The 19,897-nt window shown below is 41.4% G+C and overlaps 1 protein-coding gene across 3 annotated transcripts in view; it reads right to left on the bottom strand.

Annotated features, from left to right (window-relative positions):
- Nucleotides 1-19,897, bottom strand: part of IDH3G (isocitrate dehydrogenase (NAD(+)) 3 non-catalytic subunit gamma) — a 224,709-nt gene that overhangs the window by 29,523 nt on the left and 175,289 nt on the right. For all 3 annotated transcript variants that reach the window (XM_073600338.1, XM_073600339.1, XM_073600337.1), the window contains one exon: nucleotides 8,268-8,370. In XM_073600338.1, the coding sequence (XP_073456439.1) occupies nucleotides 8,269-8,370 (102 nt within the window). In that variant the 3' untranslated portion in view covers nucleotide 8,268. The remainder of the gene's footprint in view (nucleotides 1-8,267; nucleotides 8,371-19,897) is intronic.

Raw genomic sequence — 19,897 nt, forward strand, 5'->3', positions numbered from 1 at the left:
ATAGCACACTGTAGAAAAAAAAGGGGTGATAATAAACAACGTTGTTACATTACATACGGAGAACTTTCTGTGCAAATGGAAAGAGGAATGCATTAAACATGGTTTGGAAGTTATGAAGCTTATAGTGGAGGAGGAAAAGGAACAATTTGTCACATTACAGCAACAGATAGTTAACAGTGGCTCTAGATTGGAGCCCTATAAGGACAGTACTGACTTTGAGAAACTCAACGACACCCTTAAAAGAGAGGTTGATAAAACACAATGAAACCTCAAAATAACGAAACAAAGTAAATTTAAACGTGATCTCGATGATTAGGCCAGAGAGGATATCTTTGACCTAACCACTAGAGGTCACCATGGGAGATCCCGCCAGCGTATACACGCTTTTCAGACAGGAACAGATACGAGTGCCCATTCATCCGGTAGTGAGGAGGAGACAACTAATGCAGTGTCTTTTTTAGACAAAGATTCACTGGAATCGAACGATCAGCCCCCCACCAAAGGCATCTCAAAAAAGACAGAGCAAGAGTAATAGACGGCGGAAAGAGGCACGCAAAAGGAAAGAAAAAAAACAAACAGCGGGAACCCAAAGGTGGATCGTACCATCACAAGGAGTCAGAGACAGCACCACTAATTGATCCAGTGCCAGATAATCAGAGTAACGAGGATTTAAAGATCGTGAACCTCTCAAAATTCAAATTGGAAAAAATACATCTGGCACTACTCAGTAGAGAGCTGTCTTTCTCACCCTCGGTGAGAATGGATCAGTTTGGGATCTTTAAGGACCTCAACCTGTTCCTTAGGAAAGTCTACTATAGATCCCTATACTCCGATAGATCAAACCAGTCTGATATGTCCCTAAAATTAGACACTCACGACACACTAGCCCTGAATCAATTAGAATCTCTATTTGAGGAGGGTGAGGTATCCTCAAGTAATGAGGAGACACCCACAAGCTGCAATTGGAGAAGAGATGCAGGTCTGCGTATTAGATCTACCAAGATGCCACAATTCTGGAAGAAAAAAAGACTTGGCATCTTTCTGGACCTTGTCCAGGAGGATCTTGCCAAGATAGACTGGCGTATCAACGTTACCGGCAATTTGCCATTGGATGAGTGCAAGGCCCTGAGGGAACTATGAAAATCTGATGAGATTGTCATCAAACCCAGTGACAAGAGGGGGATGTGGTTCTCCTTTCTGTGGAGTTGTATGAAACAGAAGTACGTCGGTTGCTCTCTGATCAATCTACATTTCAAAAACTGCAATCCAACCCATTCAACCCCCTTGTAGCACTCATCAATGACAGTTTGCTCCGGGCCCTAGAAGTCATCCTTATAACTAAAAAAGAACATGACTATTTGAAGGTCACAGACTTTAATGTGCCAGTGTTCTATATAATGCCGAAAATTCATAAACATATGGAGAGGCCCCCCGGGAAGACCGATTGTATCAGCCATCAGAGGCCCTTTGGAGAGGGTGGGCAAATACATTGACTGTCTGATCAAGGATCTGGTGGAACTACTACACTCATACGTTCGGGACACTGGGGACGTGTTGAATAAAATCAACAATTTAACAGTCCCCTCTGGAGCCCTAATTGTAGGGATAGACGTTGAATCTTTGTATACAATCGATCCCACACGAATGGGGCATTTTGGCAGTCCACCACTTCCTTGATCAGAAATTCCCCCATATGGGCGCACAGAATAAGTTTATTTTGGAACTACTCGAAATGGCTCTAAAGAATAATTACTTCCAATTTGCGAGCCACTATCGACAGCTGCGCAGCACCTCTATGGGGGCCCCATGGGCTCCAGCATATGCTTGCCTTCATCTTGGACGGTGGGAGGAGGATACTGTGTACACCTCATCGATGTACCAGAGCCACGCGCCCATCTATGGCTACGGTACATCAATGACGTACGGTTTGGACTGGCACCCGTCAGGAACTTGTAGACTTCATGGACATATTGGGCCACAACACATGCAACATACGTTTGACGTATGTAGCTGACCCCTGTGAAATCTCTTTTCTTGACCTGTCAATTAGGATTGAAGACGATAAGTTGATCACCAAAACATTTTAAAAAAACTGCCGCTAATACTATACTGCGTGCTGATAGCCATCACCCATGGTCCCTGATAAGAGGCATCCCGGTGGGACAGTTCCTCCGCATCCGAAGGAACTGCTCCACTGATGATGGTTATCGCCGCTAACCTAAATCCTTATATCAGCGATTCCGTGAACAGGGATACTCATATCGCATACTCAAAAGGGCCAAGAGGATTGCGGGTCAGAGAACAAGGGCCGACCTGCTTGCACCCCGGACGGGAGGAACAGATACATTGAGTGACCCAGTAAGGTTCACCCCCCCATACGGGATACAATGGCAACAGGTGGGGTCCATCCTCTCTTATCATTATGGCATATCCTCACTAGATCAGACACTCTGAAAGCAATAGTTGGCGATAGGCCACACATGGTGGCCAAAAGAGCCCGTAACCTGAAGGATGATTTGGCCGAATCAGAATTTAGACAACCAATCAATAGGAACTGGAACTGGCTCAGCGACATGCCGAGGTTGCAAGGCATGTTCCCGTGTGGTCACTGTGCAACATGCAAATTCGTTGACTGCTCTAGAACATTCCGCAACTCGGACTCAACCAGTGAATATGAAATTAAATCATTCAACTGTGGGACATCCAGGGTCCTCTACATCCTGGAATGCCCATGCCACAAGTTGTATGTCGGCAAAACAAAACGCCAGTTGCGAATCAGATTAGCTGAGCACCTAAATAGTATCAGACTCAAGGAAGAGACCTCACATGCACAACACTTCCTAGAATTTTACAAAGGGAGTCCTTCAGGCCTCACTGTGAAAGGTTTCTTTGCCCTCAACTTATCCGACCGAAGGGGTGACTTTGACACTGTACTTCTGAGAACAGAAAAATTATGAATTTTTAGGTTCCAGACCCTCCAGCCGATGGAGACTGAAGGTATTCCTGGAGCCTTAAATCTGGGGAGCGTCTCTTTCATTAAGTGAATGTACAATGACCCTCTTTAATGTGGCCGTGTATCTACTATTGGTCCATACCCTGCAGACTCTCCTCCTTCTCCACTTTCATTGTATGATGGGTATATGTCTCCTACATTATAGGATACTGCCTTTAACATTTTTGGACTTTGAGGTCTTTTACAGCTCCATACGTTTTGCTACCTGCTTTTAACATGTTGTGAATCGCATCCCTCTGCATATAAACAACCCTGTTTAAACTGTCTGTCACATCCCAATACACTGCTGTGATTCAGTGTTTGCGAAATCTCTTTTGAGTTAGCAAGATTTGGCCTAATTTGTCAGTCTCTGGTTTTTCTTGATCTATTTGTCGTCACAGCCCTGCATGATTCTTAACCTTTTTTGACTGTTTTCCTTATATGTTTAAGATAGCTGTAGTATTAAGTTGTTACCACATGATGGCGCTATGCAATCCAAGGTGCAAGTGATTTTTTGATTGGCAGGTATGCCCTGTTTAAGATTGATCATTTCATAAGCACAAATGTCCAGATGAAGTGCTTGTTCAAAGCACGAAACGCGTAGATGTAGCGATGCTATAGACGCTGGCAGCCCCCCCGACACCCCACTCTATCTCTGACAGCAGCGGGAAGTTCCATGCTATTTTTATACTGAAGAAACAAGCGTTATCATAGAATTACCTAAGAGCTCCCTCCAGTAGCCAAACACAGCAACACCATCTGTGCAGTGAACCGAACACAAACTGATCCATTGCTTTCCATGCAAATGAGTGGCTACACTGTTGGACACATGGAAATCTCCAAGTCTGCATGTCAGCAGCTTTTCTTTGCCTGACCAGCCGAAACCACAGCGTGTGAGACACCCCCAGTAAGGACTCAGTGACTTCAGACGAGCAAAGGGTAAGAACCCCACAGGGACAGTTACCTCCCCGCTATTTGTGTCTTTACACACACTTAAACCTGTGGTCACGGCTTGCTGCTATCAGGCTAGGCTGCAGCAGCACTGTGTTTAGAACCACCCTGGCATGTGTTTACAGTCTGTTGCATTTGCTGAATGAACTGTATATATTTAAGTGTGCCTCTATCTTTCCTTGGAATTCTGGGGACTTACTGATCGATTTATACATGGATACATTGTTACTGGACCATATCACGCACTGGCCTGGCTTTCAGTGTTAGCCACATGCTTGTTATTATCACACCTTCACCTTTCATTCATCAAGCCCGTGCCAGGGCATTAGTGTACAAGGTTACATGAAGTCAGTTTTTCGGGGGCCTGCTGATACCACTTTACCAAAAAGGGACTCTTATCCTCATACGCTCAGTGTCTTTATCATATCATTTCAGGGAGACCACCGCTCAGAGTCGATCTGCATATATGGGGAAGAGTGTGCCAGCATGCTTGTTTTTAATGTAACAACGTTGTTTATTATCACCCCTTTTTTTTCTACAGTGTGCTGTACATGTTAGTGTTGGTGTTTTTTGTGAGGGAACCCATCTCACTCATACAGCCTTGGTGCCACATCAGTGAGATTTATATATTTTTATAGTACTGTGCAATAATCAATAAAGTTGTATTTTTCATTGATCAATACCGTTGTGATTCTCCCATTGATTGCAGTGCTGGGACTGCTCTGGTCCCAACCCCCCTTTTTTCATACTAGATTATTACTCTGCTACTAGGGAGATACCCCGTCATATAGGCGTATCGGCTGATCAATCGTTATTATAATTTTTGACACTTAAACACAAGTGGATTCCAGTGGTTTTTATCTTTTTGTTACCATGGTGTGCAGCTGCAGTAAACCAAATGAAACGGACAACGCAGATGCAGTGAGCGCCCAGGTAGTGCAGTTGCATAGGTGTCTCAAGAAGGTCGTGCAAGTGCGCCAATACAGAAAATGACCACAATTTAAAAAAAAAAAACCTGCGACCACCAAAAGGGTGAAGACTGGCTCCCATACCCCCTAAGGGGGTTTTGGAGAGAACAGTGAACCTGTGCACAAATGTTAAAAGGGCTTCTGGAAGGCAAAATTAACAGGAAAATATACTTAATACTGGCTTTGCCTTCCATGATGAGAATATCCTCGCAGGAGTCTCTAGGGAGAGGGCTCTGTTGCTGTCAGGCTACAGCCCTGGACTTAAAAAGCATTCAGCAGCTATCTCCATCCATTGCCCGCAGTGTCAAAGGGAACACCTACAGGATAGCATAATCCAGTGCATGTCCCTTAGCAAGATTATCGCTTCTTCAATCCAGCAGAGTCCAGGTACAGTACCCTAGTCTCTACCAAGGAGTCAGTCGAACCTCAATCTGCAGTAGAAGCCACAGTTCCTATGGTGCATCTTGATAGAAGAATCATGAGATCAACTGAAGAAGGTAAGCATCTCTCAGAAGATAAAATAGGTCCCTCAAAAAGAGGGCACTAGCAAAAAACTGAGGCTAGCTTGATGTAGGAGGGGTTATACAGGAATATGTCCCCACAGTTTTTTTGCCAGTGTCCACTTACCTGAAGGTAGCTGCATTTAACCCAATGTTAAAGACTTAAGATCATGTGTTCTGCCTGATCTTGTGTTCCTTACAGTGCAACTAAGGAGGAAGTTCACCCTGGAAATGCATCACATAGCTACTAGTGACCAGAAGGAATATGAGTCGCAGCCAGCACTTTCAAGCAATGAGGATGCCACTCTATGCCATCAATTAAGCATAACTCGCCTTTTCCACCCTTGGATGACTGGGGATTCAGGATAAAAAAACAAACAAAGCTTTCCACAGTGTTTAAACTCTATACACCCAAGATTGCAATATGGTTGGTGACATACTTTAAATAAACATGTGCGTGTGTGTGTGTGTGTGTACTCAACACTTATTTAATACCCCTTAAAGTATATTTCCACTTTTGCAGATAAATTTGGATAACATCTATTTTATATGTGTTACGTGTCCTTAATCACACAGCATTATTTAATAAAAAAAATAAAAAATATGTTTATTCATTTTAGATGCCCCTTAATAACTCTAGTGCTGAAAAATTCTACTTAGTTCTCTTTGTTTATGAAGATGGTGGAGGTAGGGGGGGTGGAGAGCAGTGTTTGCCATAATTAACCCTGTATGTACTGTGCTAGCAGATGTCATTAACAGTTGTCAACCAGATTTGAACACTGTCTGCCCCAACAAAAGATTAAAGATGTAGAAGCTTGCTTTCTTCACCGTATGTTAATGAGAGGAAGCTCAGCATGTCCTAAAGCTCTCTATTGGAACAGCCTCACCTTGAACTTCAGAAATGCTTGCAGTATGCCATGACATCTTCTCCAAGTGAGGGGAGGGGGGAAAGCAGAGAGGAGAGCTGCGGATGATGGAGGCACGTAAACTAACCAGTGTTAGGGCTCAGCAGCCATAATAAACCGTGGTCAGTTTACGGGGGGGGGGGGGCATAGCCAGGCAGGATCAGCCAGATATTTCAGGAGTTACAAGGGGCCAAATTACACATTTTTTGGGTTACAAACACTTTAAGTCCCTTTATATTCTGGGTTTACCTTATCACTGGGTGATATCAACTCTTGAAGGGGAAAAAGCACTTATTGGACCTTGTGAGTACAAGTACTATTCATAATGTGAGAGCACAACTTGGATGAGAATGCAGCATAGAGTGGAGGTGTTTTAATTATTACATGGCGATGAAGATTTTGGAAGTGGAGGACTGATCACAAAAAGACAATTATAAAGGACTTTGTCACTCATGGTGTATGGGAATTTACATATTGGGCAGAGTTGATTATATAGGAAGGTTCATTATAATGAGTTTTTTTTATTATTCACTAGAGGAGCACTGCACTATTTGTAAGAGTTTGTTTTTTTTTGGTTTATAGTATGCGAATCACATTATTGGTAGTGGCAAGCTTTACCAATTAGCACTTATTAGGGTGAGAAATAGCAGCGCAGAAGAAATATCACATATAATTGTATAATCAGACTGTATTGGGTGTCGTCAGATTAGATTCAAGTATTTTTATACCAAACTCCATGTTTTAGTGAACTTTAAAGCAGTCGTAAAAAAAAAAAAAAATCCTGCAAGGCAATGTCATAATTACACAGTTGGCTGGGTTGAAAAAAAACACAAGTCCACCCAGTTAAAAAAAAAAAAAAAAAAAAAAAAAAAAAAGCATACAATCCCATATACACAATCCCTTACCCAAAGTTGATCCAGAGGAAGGCGACAAACCCCAGCAAAGCATTATCCAATTTGCTACAGCAGGGGAAAAAAATCTTTTCTGATCCCCCGAGAGGCAATCAAATTTTCCCTGGGATCAATTTCACCTATAAATGTTAGTACTATTGTTAGCATCGCATAAAAGCACATTATGATAGACTTACCTTAGAACGAAGCCTTCCAGCGCTGTGATGTCAGCGCTAAGACAGCTGACATCTTCACACGGTCTTCCCTCCTGGTTCGCGGCCTCTGGCTACATGAGTGTCTGGGGGTGCTAAGCGTCACTCCTGCACATGCGCGCAGGACCCATCGTTTCTGGCATGGGCTCTGAAGGCCCGGCACTGTGGAAGTTTAGGAGATATTCACAGTACCTACAGGTAAGCCTTACTATAGGCTTGCCTGTAGGTACAAGTGGTGTAACAGAGTTTACAACCACTTTAAACAGTTTATTTAGACAAAACAAACTATTTCTTTCACTAACACGTGCAGTGGCTGTCAGCTCTGTGTGAACTGTATGTAGTCTCAGCTAATCCAAGGAAGCCTTGTATTCATTCAGAAAATACAAAGCTTCCCGTGAATGACTAAGCAGTTTTCCACCCAACTTGATTTTGTTCTGGGAGCAGGACAGGAAATTCCTGTCCCATTGCCGCTCTATAATGTATGGCTGAGGCAACATACAGTTGATAAAGTGCTGCAAGCCCCCTGCATGTGTTAGTGAAGGAAACTGATTGTTTTGACCAGCTTGTTGTAAACTATTTAAAGTTCACTAAAACATGGAATTAGGCGTTACATAAAGTAAAAAAGACAAATATGGAAATATATTAAGGAAGTATTATCCTGTCATAACCACTGCAAACTGTACTGTAACTCTACTGCTATGGAACTATTTACCACTGGTAGTTTTCACTGGAACAAGTTCCAAGGAGGTGATGCACTATGAAGTATAATTGTAGTCTTATAGCGAACTATACATAGCAAAGGTGTCATTGACATTATAATACCAATCCTACCCATTTGGATGATCTTACCTTAAATGGTTACTGCTCGGCCATTCTTGACAATGATCTGTCTGCAGATGGCCTGTACAACTTCAGATGTGGTACCCTGGCCGCCAATATCTGGAGTGTGCATCTGTGAGGAATGCCAAAATATGAGATTTGTAACTAAAAGGTAACACATTATTCATAATAACATGGCTACCAACAATCCTTTCTACTGAGAAAATAGATTTTTGTATGTAAGGTAAACTTTTTAACAGTAGTTGACATAATCACACAGCATTGACATTACCATAAACACACCGACCCATACAGGTTGAACTGGATGGATTGGTATCTTTATTCAACCTTACAAACTATATGTAGCAGTTTATAAAAACAGTTTGCTGCGCTTAGTGTTAATTAAGTTCTTATACACACATATACATCTGATACAATCCCAATAGGTGATGATATAAAGTGCTTGTGCTTAAATGACGTATCTATGTGCAGATGTGCTCAGACTGGGTGCCCCACATGGATGTGCACTCACCCCTAGATTTTGACCACCTATCTCTAATCTGGTCTCTTAAGCGTGTGGGGATACCCCTGTAGAAGTCTGTTGACTGACATCTCATTCAGAGAAAAACCTCATATAGATGGATGGAAATGACAAAAGAAGGTCCTCATTGCGCAATGCCATTACAAACGAGTTTATTTGGTAAAAGACAATAAAATATTTCCACTCACATTTAAAAGTGCCTATAGTCCTGGCACCCGGCGTGTTTAGCAGGTGATTAAATTATTGGGTAATCGGCCCATTCATGGGAAATACCATGTTCTTTGCACCCTGGGTCCCCCTGCAAACTTCCAACGTCAACTCACAATGTTTGAATCCTACTGCCAGGACGGTGGTTTCATGCCTTGTTCTCTCTTGTTTTCAAAAAAGCTGATAATGGACAACCAAATGAGTTAGATCAATGGTTAAAACAGCTTAAATCTTCAATGGACAAACAAATACGCACATGGTGGGACATTGTCACATTAGATCAATATACTAGTGACAAGATCACACCTAGGAGCCTCAGATGGGACTTAGGTCCAAATGATGGAATGACTGACCAACATCTTACAGATGAATGGTTGACGTTTCTTAACCAATGTGAACAAAAACCGCTGGGGATTATTATACATAGGAGGAAATATAAATTTCAAAATATTGAACAAAAAATTGCTGAATTAAAGGAACTCATGTCCCCTTTCATGAATTCGGTAGAATTCAAAGAGAAGCAATCAAAACTACTAGAGGCAGTACAAAAAATAGAGAATGATACTAAAAATAAGAGATTAAAAAAGTACACCAGAGACAAAAAAGATTATGCCACTAATAAAATATATAAATGGCAAGAGAATACCAATGCAGATACAGAGGGTAACCCAGTAGAATCCAGACATGTTCAAGTTATACAAGACAGCTTCTCAAGGGCTCAACCAACAAATACACATACTCCTCAACGACAATATCAACCCCCAATGGGAAGAGTAAATTCATCACATTACCCTATTCCCACACAAAAGAGATTTGAACCTCTACAGCATGACCAACATCAATAACCAATCCCTACAGAGGCCCACCAGCCCACTCTAGACCATGGTGGGGAAGAGGCAGAGCAAGAGGTAGAGGAAAAAACTATCAAAATAATCAAAACAACCAATACCCCTACACAAGAGAACCACAGTGGGAGGGGGGGGATGGAGGGAATGGAAAGAACCATACAAACCATACCCCAACACTCCTAAGAATATGGATACATTTGAAACATTTGTGGACCTGCAGAAATTTGGGAGGAAACCATACCCCAACACCCCAGTGGGAACAGATGTACCGAAGCGCACCACACAACGGAAATGGGGGGGGGGGGTGGAATCACATAAAAAGGAAAAGAGAAAATTAGGAGAGGGGGTCTTCAACCTGACAGATATCACACTAACTGACCAAGAATTGAATGTATTAGACCAAGGTTTAAAATTTGCTAAGAATATGGATACATTTGAAACATTTGTGGACCTGCAGAAATTTGGGAGGAAACTGAATATAAAAAAAGCATTTTGCCACTAATAAATCTACATTTAACCCCAAAACATCTGCACACCAGTTTATAGCTGTGTTTAAAAAAATGGTAGAAGCAGATAGAAGAGAAATTCCAATACAAAAAGTCTTTAGGGACAAATCAATCTGGGAAGGGATTAGAACAATCGAACAAAGGAATAACATTGTAATTCGCCCAGCAGCCAAAGGGGGGGGGGGGTATTGTCATATTAAACAAAGTAGATTATGACACAGAAAAGACACGTATTTTGAGTGATAAAAGCACTTATAAAAAGCTTACTAATAATCCTACTCGGAATTTAAAATTCCAGTTACAAGAATCAGTGAATAATACAGGGGACAACAACATTCTTAACAAAAGAGAGAAAAGATATTTTAGTTCCAGATGCTCCCATAATGCCGGTGCTTTACCAAGTCCCAAAAATGCATAATAATGCAGCCAAACCTCCAGGCAGGCCAATACTGAGTGGTATAAATTCACTATTCTGCGAATTGAGAGAGTATATAGATGTTTTTCTCCAACCCCTAGTGGTGAAAAGCCCATCCTATTTAAAAGACAGCAAAGATGTCATCAACCATGTACAACATGTTGAAATCAATGAGAACAGCATCTTGGTCACAATAGACGTTGAGTCTTTGCATACCAACATTCGCCAACAAGATGCTATGAATGCATTAAAATGGGCACTGAATAAATTCACTAATCTGAAATACAGACAGAAACAATTTATTTTAAAGGGCCTGAGACTTGCTATGACCAACAACTTATTTTGGTATGGGGGACAACATTATAACCAAATTAAAGGCATTTCTATGTGGGCCAAATATGCCCCAAGTGTTGCTAACATTTTTCTTAACAAATGGGAGGAAGAGGTAATATATGATAACATCTTGGCTGACCTGCAGGTATACCGCAGGTACAGACACGATATTTTGCTGGTATGGAAAGGAACTGAGTCTACTCTAGATGAATTCATTAACCATATCAACAACGTCTATGGCATGAAATTCACAGTAAACGTTCATAAACAAAATATGGACTTTCTGGACCTCCATATCTTTAAACAAGAGGGTATGCTGAACACAAAAACATATTTTAAAGAGCACGGACAGGAATGGCTATATTCCAATCAGGAGTTGTCATCACCCCAAGTTGAAGATGACCATTCCAAAAGGCCAATTCATGCGTATAAAGAGAATTTGTACCATTCATCGAGATTACATAGAACAAACAGATGTTTTGATCCAAAGGTCCAAAGATAAAGGGTATCCCCCATGACATACTACTAAAAGTAAGAGAACAGGTGGGAGGCATAGACAGGAATGCACTCCTAACAACGAAAAAGAAAGAAGAAAAAGAGTATGATGTCACCTTCATCACAGGCTTTAATAAACAATTCAAGTTTTTGGAACAAATTATTAAAAAATACTGTCCTGTTCTACAAAAAGATCCCATTTTAAATAACGTACTATCGAGTAAACCTAAATTTATTTATCGTAGGGCCCCAGGTCTAAGAATAAAATTAGTAAGAAATATACCTGACCCCCCCCCCCAAGAGCATAACAACCACTATGTTTAACCTGGAAGGTTTTTATAGAGGTGGACCAAGTAGGAGCACATGGAGGGCTCCCAGGAAAAGGACATCTTTCACCTCTCACCAAACCAATAAAGAATAACCCATTAAACCATAACATGTGGCACTAGACACGTCATTTACGTCTTGGAATGTACCTGCAGCTACCAGTATGTGGGCAGGACTTCTAGGATGTTAACAAAACAAGTCAGTAAACGCCTAACAAACATAAGTAGTGTATTCCCAAAACATAGTGTGTCCAACCATTTTAGAATGGCACACAACAAAGACCCAGCTGGACTATCCTTTTATGCAATTGACACCATTAACAGACACTGGAGGGGTGCCAATATGATCCAAAAAATATCCCAGAATAAAACTAAATGGATTTTTGAACTCCAAACTTTAACACCATTAGGGTTAAATGTAGAATCAATCGTAAATGCTTCATTATAGATTATTAATGATTACATTTTCTAAGACCGAGACGAACACCGTGAGCGGTGTCTTCCATGAATGGGCCGATTACCAATAATTTAATCACCTGCTAAACATGCCGGGTGCCAGGACTATAGGCACTTTTAAATGTGAGTGGAAATATTTTATTGTCTTTTACTAAATAAACTTGTTTGTAATGGCATTGGGCAATGAGGACCTTCTTTTGTCATTTCCATCCATCTATATGAGGTTTTTCTCTGCATGAGATGTCAGTCAACAGACTTTTACAGGGGTATCCCCACAAGCTTAAGAGACCATACTAGAGATAGGTGGTCATCATCTAGGGGTGAGTGTACATCCATGTGGCGCACACAGTCTGAGCACATCTGCACATAGATACATCATTTAAGCACAAGCACTTTATATCATCACCTATTGGGATTATATCAGATGGATATGTGTGTATAAGAACTTAGCACTAAGCTCAGCGAACTGTTTTTATATTGTTTATTGCTTTCTAGCAAATTTTTACTGCAGCTGGTGTATTGTTGAATATTTTTCTGCTGTCTATTCGTGCTAAGGTTTAATTTTTTTCTTTTTATATGTAGCAGTTCATTGCGCAATTCAGTCTTTGCCTTCTGGGTATAAAAAGGCAGTCATACCTTGTGGCTACATCCTCACACAAAGTGAACAAGTGCAGAAGTAGAAAGTAGTGAATAAAACTGCAGCACAGAAGGATATCCTTCTAAAGAATCACATAAATGCCTATGGCAACAGGCATACACAAAATCAACCTGATGGGCAAGGATTTATGTCCTCCAGTGAACTATTAGAGAAATGGATTTAATGGCAAATAAAAAAAAATCAATTTCTCTCCTAGTGTTGGAGGAACACACCTTTGGGACTTTGAAAAGCAGCCACCTCACCAAAAAAAAGAGGAAAAATTATTTACATCAGTAGGAAACCCTCAAGCATCTTGGCGGGACCAAATCACACTACCGCCTGTGGTGTCTCGTGTCCAAAATTGGTATAGTTGATGCAGTGCCATCCACATAATTGAACTAGATGAACACATGGGCAAAGGACCAGGTAGCTATTTTGTGCCTTTGCAAAGCAGATGCCTAATGTTGAGAGGCCAAAGATGAACCAACCACCCTGGTACAATGAGCAATGGCAGGAAATGAAGGCTCCAGACTTTGGAGAAAACAATCCTGTTAAACAATCTAGGGAATTCAGTTAGAAAGGTTTGCACTAAAAGTCAGAGTTCCTTTACAGGGACCTATCAGAATGATAATAATGGAGTCTGTCTTCCAAAATGCAGCTATGGCTGACAAAAACTGATGGCCTGAATCAAATCTAGTGGGTAAAGAGCAACATCTTCAGGGTTAGTACAATATCCTCATTAAATGAATTTCAATTTTTGTTTTCTAAAATAACAAACATATCATATCTTACCTTCTTTGTGCAATGGTTTTGCATAGAACAATGCCGATTCTCCTCTTCTGAGGTCCCCCGCCAGCACTCCTGCCTCCTCCTGGGTTCTTGCTATGGGGGCACTCGTGCAGGCTCAATCCGGAGCTGCTGTATGCATCTATTGACACTCAGTGCAGCTCAGCCCCACCCCTGCTCTCTGATCGCAGGATTCCATTGACAGCAGAAAAAGCCAATGGCCCCTGCTGCTGCCTGGCCACCTGTGAAAGAGGAGAGAGAACAGCAGTGCTGCTGCAGACATACACAGCACTGAATCGAGATCGGTCTCAGGTATTTAAGGGGGCTGGGGGGAGCGGGCATTAAAAGTTTTTTTACCTTAATGCAAAGAATGCGTTAAAGTTATGCCTCGTACACACGGTCAGATTTTCCGACGGAAAATGTTCGATGCGGGCTTTTTGTCGGAAATTCCAACTGTGTGTAGGCTCGATCGGACATTTTCCATCGGAATTCCGGAACTGGATCGAAATCGGACCTGGAGCTCAAATTTTCAGACAACAAAATCCGTTCTTCTAAATTCCGATCGTGTGCACACAATTCCAATGCACAAAGTGCCACACATGCTCAGAATAAATTACGAGATGGAAGCGCTCGGTCTGGTAAAACTAGCATTCGTAATGGAGATAGCACATTCGTCACGCTGCAATTTTTTAAAGTGGATGTAAACCTAATGTCATCCTTTCTAAACTACTGCCATAGGGGTTATCTATAAGGATATACATGCCTCCTGCATGTATCTTTACCTGTCAAATGTCTCCCCTCTGTCTGTTATGAGACCCAAAAAACTGCAGATTCTGTGGGTCGGTCTGTTGTCTGGAGCTCGGTGGGTGGAGTCGTGATGTCAGTAGACTCCCCGCCCACCTCTACACTCCCCTTGTCAATATGCATTTTCTCCTGCGTATTTCTTATGCCCCGTACACACGGTCGGACTTTGTTCGGACATTCCGACAACAAAATCCAAGGATTTTTTCCGACGCATGTTGGCTCAAACTTGTCTTGCATACACATGGTCACACAAAGTTGTCGGAAAATCTGATCGTTCTAAAACACATACGTTGGGACTATAAACGGGGCAGTGGCCAATAGCTTTCATCTCTTTATTTATTCTGAGCATGCGTAGCACTTTGTTCGTCGGATTTGTGTACACACAATCGGAATTTCGGACAAAAAACGGATTTTGTTGTCGGAAAATTTTATAGCCTGCTCTCAAACTTTGTGTGTCGGAAAATCCGATGGAAAATGTGTGATGGAGCTTACACACGGTCGGAATTTCCGACAACAAGGTCCTATCACACATTTTCTGTCGGAAAATCCGACCGTGTGTACGGGGCATTACACTGAACTTCTGCTATGAACTCTAACACAGAAAAGACAGGAAAGTAACCACAAAAAGACAGGAAAGTAACCACATGACTTCAGCATGCCAAATCATGCTGAGGTGTGGAACAGCCAATCCTTGCAGAGCTGCTGAAGAAAGGAGTGGGGCTGTGAATTAAAAAATAATGCATGTTTTAGGCTAGTGCACGAGATATGTAAATCACCTGTCACTCACAGCAAGGGGGAGGATTTGACAATGTTTTTCTCTGTTTGTCAAGTTTTATCTCACTGAACAATAAAAGAGGATTGCTCAGAGCTGGATTAACTCTTTGTGGCAAGACTGGGCTCAAACGATAGGAAATCTTATACTCTACATTATGACATTAAAAAAAAAAAAAATTGGGGTTTACATCCACTTTAAATAGTTTAATGCAGCACATTCTCTTCTTCTTTATAATGCTAGAATAATGAAGTTGTTTTGCTGCTCATATTCACACAGAGTTCTCACAAACTGATTTCTTTATTATTTCTCGTGATTTCCTGAATAATATTTTTTTTTTTCGGCAGATCTCCATAAAAATGTTTCTAATTTTTGTTAATATTTTTTTTAATCAAGATCTCCTATATTTTTTTTTTATAGTGATCTCCATAATATTTTTTTCTCGTTTTGTGTGTCAAGTTACCACAACACCATTATGATCTTGTATTTTTTAATCTCAAAGAGGTTGGTTTGTGTTGGTGTGCCTTGTTAATTTGACATTGTATTTTTGAAATGTACCTGCCTACTCACAAACTGTCCTTTTTGAAGTAAAACACATAGGCAAGTATTTCAGCAAAAAAAAAAATATCCATTTATTCTGGGTCATAACAAAATAAAGAGGAAGGCAACGCTGGAAAAACTGCAGAAATTTGCGAAGACTTTGTACCCCAGGGCAGACGTCAAGAATTTTACAGTCAAAATTGGTGGCCTGAGGAGTCCTTATAATAGTGAGCACAATTTGGTCCAGGACTACAAGAGATCAGGAACAGCAGCAGATGACATATATGTCCCCAGGCTGTGGTCATACCACAGCCTGCATCTTTTGTCAGACCAGACTGAACCTAGGCCATCACTTTCTTGTCTTCCTTCCAGGCTTCCTTTCAGGCTGTGACTCTGGTGTTGTAGTGCAGGACATGGAGGAGGTGGAGGTGGAGGAAGAGGAGGAGGAGGACCACCTTCGTTGAACTCACAAAGGTGGCTTTGTTTTGTGAGTTCGCCCCTCAATCCCTTATTGTAGGATGAGATACTCACATAAGAGGCGTTGGCCCTCCTCCATTTCCTGCATTTTGCAGGCTACCCATGTAAGCATATTCATCTTGATTATTGGGGGGAGGGGGGTTCTGAGGGCCGCAGTAGCCTTCATAAATAGGCCAATTGCAGCCTCCTCCAGGTTACTCCTCTTCCTGGTACTTTTTGTTGGAATACAGAGGGGAGTGACCTGGGTTTTCGTCTGGCTACTGGGCAACCTCCTGGCTGCCACTTTCCACTGCCTGGCTGAGGCTTTCCTGTGTATGAAAAAGGGACATAGTTTTAGTTTTTTGTTCAGCAATCACACACAATTTTCAGCTCATGAATGTTGCAAATTAAATGTTAATAAATAGAAAAGACTATCATTCTGACCCCAGCATTTTTCATTCTTGTCACAATCATTTTTGTCTACTACTGTCTATTGATATGTAAAACACTTTGTGAAATCATAAATTAGTGATCAAAAATAACATCTATTTAACATCATTAATTTGACAACCAGAAATATTTTTAAGAATGCTATACCTGAACTCAAGCTGGGCTCCTCCACATATTGCTGCCTGGAAGGCCCCAGTTGGTCGTCGGAAGCCTCAGCTGTGGGGGAAGGAAGCCTTGAAGGAAGATTGGACAGTGCTGGCCTGGGCTCACTCTGGTCTGACAGAAAATGCAGTCTGTCATAGTACCACAGCCTGGGTACATAAACGTCATCTGCTGCTTTTGATCTCAGGGAATCCTGGACCTTCTTGTGCTCCCTAAGATAAGTACTCCACATGCCACCAATTTTGGAATTTAAATACTTTATGTCTGCTGTGGGGACCATCGGCTTCACAAATTCAAGCAGTTTCTCCAGCGCTGTCCGCCTCTTTGTTTTGTTAGAAAAAAAACAGGTGGTTCACCTGCCACAGGCAGCTCCCTGAACATATCAATGAATAGTGATAGAAATTCCATATCAATGAAGGGATCCATTTTCTCTGAAAGACACAACACAAGACAAACCCTAATGTCAGGCTAAACTCTCCTAATCTTGTCCCAACATAGGCCTCAATCTTTAAGCAGTATAGGCCACTGATGCACCAAGTTAAAATTGTACCTTCGTTATAACGATCGGCGCTTCCGATACTCCTTTCTCCTCTCACAGATTGTACATATGACGCACACGTGTTACGCTTTATATACACTGCGCATGCGTGAAACTCCGTCCAGCCCTGACGTTCTTTCTAGTCTATCCCCCACTCCTTGTCTTTCGGCGCAGTGGGAGAGCACATGGCGGAGAAAGAGCAAGTGCATGCAGCGACGAAAGCCCAGAGCCACAAACGTCCCGATCCCAGAGGAGATTTAAGGCCTCAAATATGTCCTTTATGGAGATGGTGGACATCTTGAAGAGGTCCGACTATGATGGGAAGTATGGACCTTACCCAAACCCAAATGTGAGAAAGGCCAAGATCATGGCTAAAGTTATGAAAAGTATGCACAGGAATTTTGGGGTACGACTATCCAAGGATCAATTGAGGAAACGCTGGTCAGACCTGAAATTGAGGGAGCACGATCAGTACAGAAAGATCAAGAGAGTTCTTCAAAAAAGTAAGTAGTTGTTGTGTGTTCCTATTATTACTTGCATGCTGCTCCGTGTGCTTTTCTTTACTGTTGTACAGTTCAAAATGGCAACTTTCATGTTCATGGGCACAGTAATCGGTCGTAAGAAACATAGTTTATTCGCCCACTTATAAGATGTTTTTGGCAGATACAGGTTAACTACATTTGTTCAGGCCTATTTGTATTCAAATATGTATTTTGTCTAGATGGGTTTGTAACTAGAACGAAATGGAAACTTGATTCAGTGTAAGGAGAGGACACTCAGCAGCTGTTTACACATCTGGATGCAGGAGCACTAGTGTGGGACACCAGAACTTTTTAGGGTGCCCCACACAGGTGCTCCAGTGGATACTAGGGGTGCCTCCATGTGTGAAAATTGTACAAAAAAGGGAAGTATTCCAGCTTTACAAAGGAACTAAAAATTTCTTCAGCTTGGAACTTTGTCAAAACAGACAATTGTACACGACACTTCCAAGCAATGTTTCATATTCCTATTTCTGGCCTCAAATATATGTGTGCTAAGTATACCTTTTTTCATTCACATAGGGGAGAAAAGACTCTGGAAATCTGAGGACACCAGGGACCCACAACCTCCTAAAGAAGGGGAAATCCCAAAACCACAAGCAGAGGACGAGGAGGGAGAGGTTTCTGAAGTGGCCGAAATAGTCACCACAACAGGTGAGTGTCCGAGACCACAGCTTCAGGTAATAGATGTATCCCTGCATATTTATAATACATGGTGTGTTTTTTTGATTACAGGTGATGTGGATGTTGTGGAAGAAGAATCTCAGTTCACCAGTGAAAGTGCCCAGATCCTCATCGGGGAGATAATGGGGTGCAATCATGATTAGATAAAGGAAAACAGCAATGATGTTCAACAAAAAATGAAGAACATCATTGATGTTTTAGGCAGAATATAAAACCCAACCAAAATTGTACCGTTTTATCATGTATTTTTGTTTTTAAAAACAAGTTTTAAAGTATTTTAGCCAAATTTTGAAGATGCACACGGGTGTGTCAACATGTGCTATCTGCCATCATGGGATATCAATGTACGCTTTTTGTGGGTGCAACCCCTTCCTCGCAACTGAAGTAGGTGAGAGGAAGGGGTTGCACCCCCAAAACACATCCATTGATCACCCATGATGAGAGCTAGCACATGTTGACATTAGGCAAGGGATCAGGAGGGAAATCCCCATTTTGAATCCCAATTTGTGTGCATCTTAAAAATTTGGCTTTTACAGGAGTCAGATGAAGGCAATATCAACACAGTTTAGACATACTAATGTCTGATATTGCATTCACTTTGTCAAAGTTCAATTTTGTAAGTTCCTGAGTTGTGTATGTTCTGTTTGGAAACATGCCTGTTGAACCAAAAAAAAAGGCTATTTCTAATGTGACCAAAAAAAAAAATGTTATACAACAAAGATGTTGGTTTGTTCAAAAACCCTTTTATAACGCACATGTGAATGTGCTTTTGAGTAAAATGTTTTCTACTCAACAATATATGGCTTCTTATTTCAATGCTCAAAAGCAGTTTTTGTAGTAAGTTGGTGTTTACAGTGACAAAGGGGGTTATTTACTAAAGGCAAATCCACTTTGCACTACAAGTGCACTTTCATTGCAGTTTCAAGTGCTTTTTGCAGTGCACTTGGAGTGCAAAGTGGATTTACCTTTAGTAAATAACTCCCACAGTGCTTTTTAATTTGCCACGATCACGCCATTTTCGTGACTACCAAAAAAATCACAAAAGAAAGAAACACAAGCAGTAAATACAAGGAAATATTATTTCTGGTTATCCAAAAAAAAAAAGTTTTAAATGTTTCTTGATGGTGTGGCATATCAATGGCCCCCCTATCCGCAAAGTACTCCA

The sequence above is a fragment of the Aquarana catesbeiana genome, linkage group LG09 (assembly GCF_042186555.1).
Source record: "Aquarana catesbeiana isolate 2022-GZ linkage group LG09, ASM4218655v1, whole genome shotgun sequence".
In the NCBI taxonomy this organism is placed as follows: domain Eukaryota; kingdom Metazoa; phylum Chordata; class Amphibia; order Anura; family Ranidae; genus Aquarana; species Aquarana catesbeiana.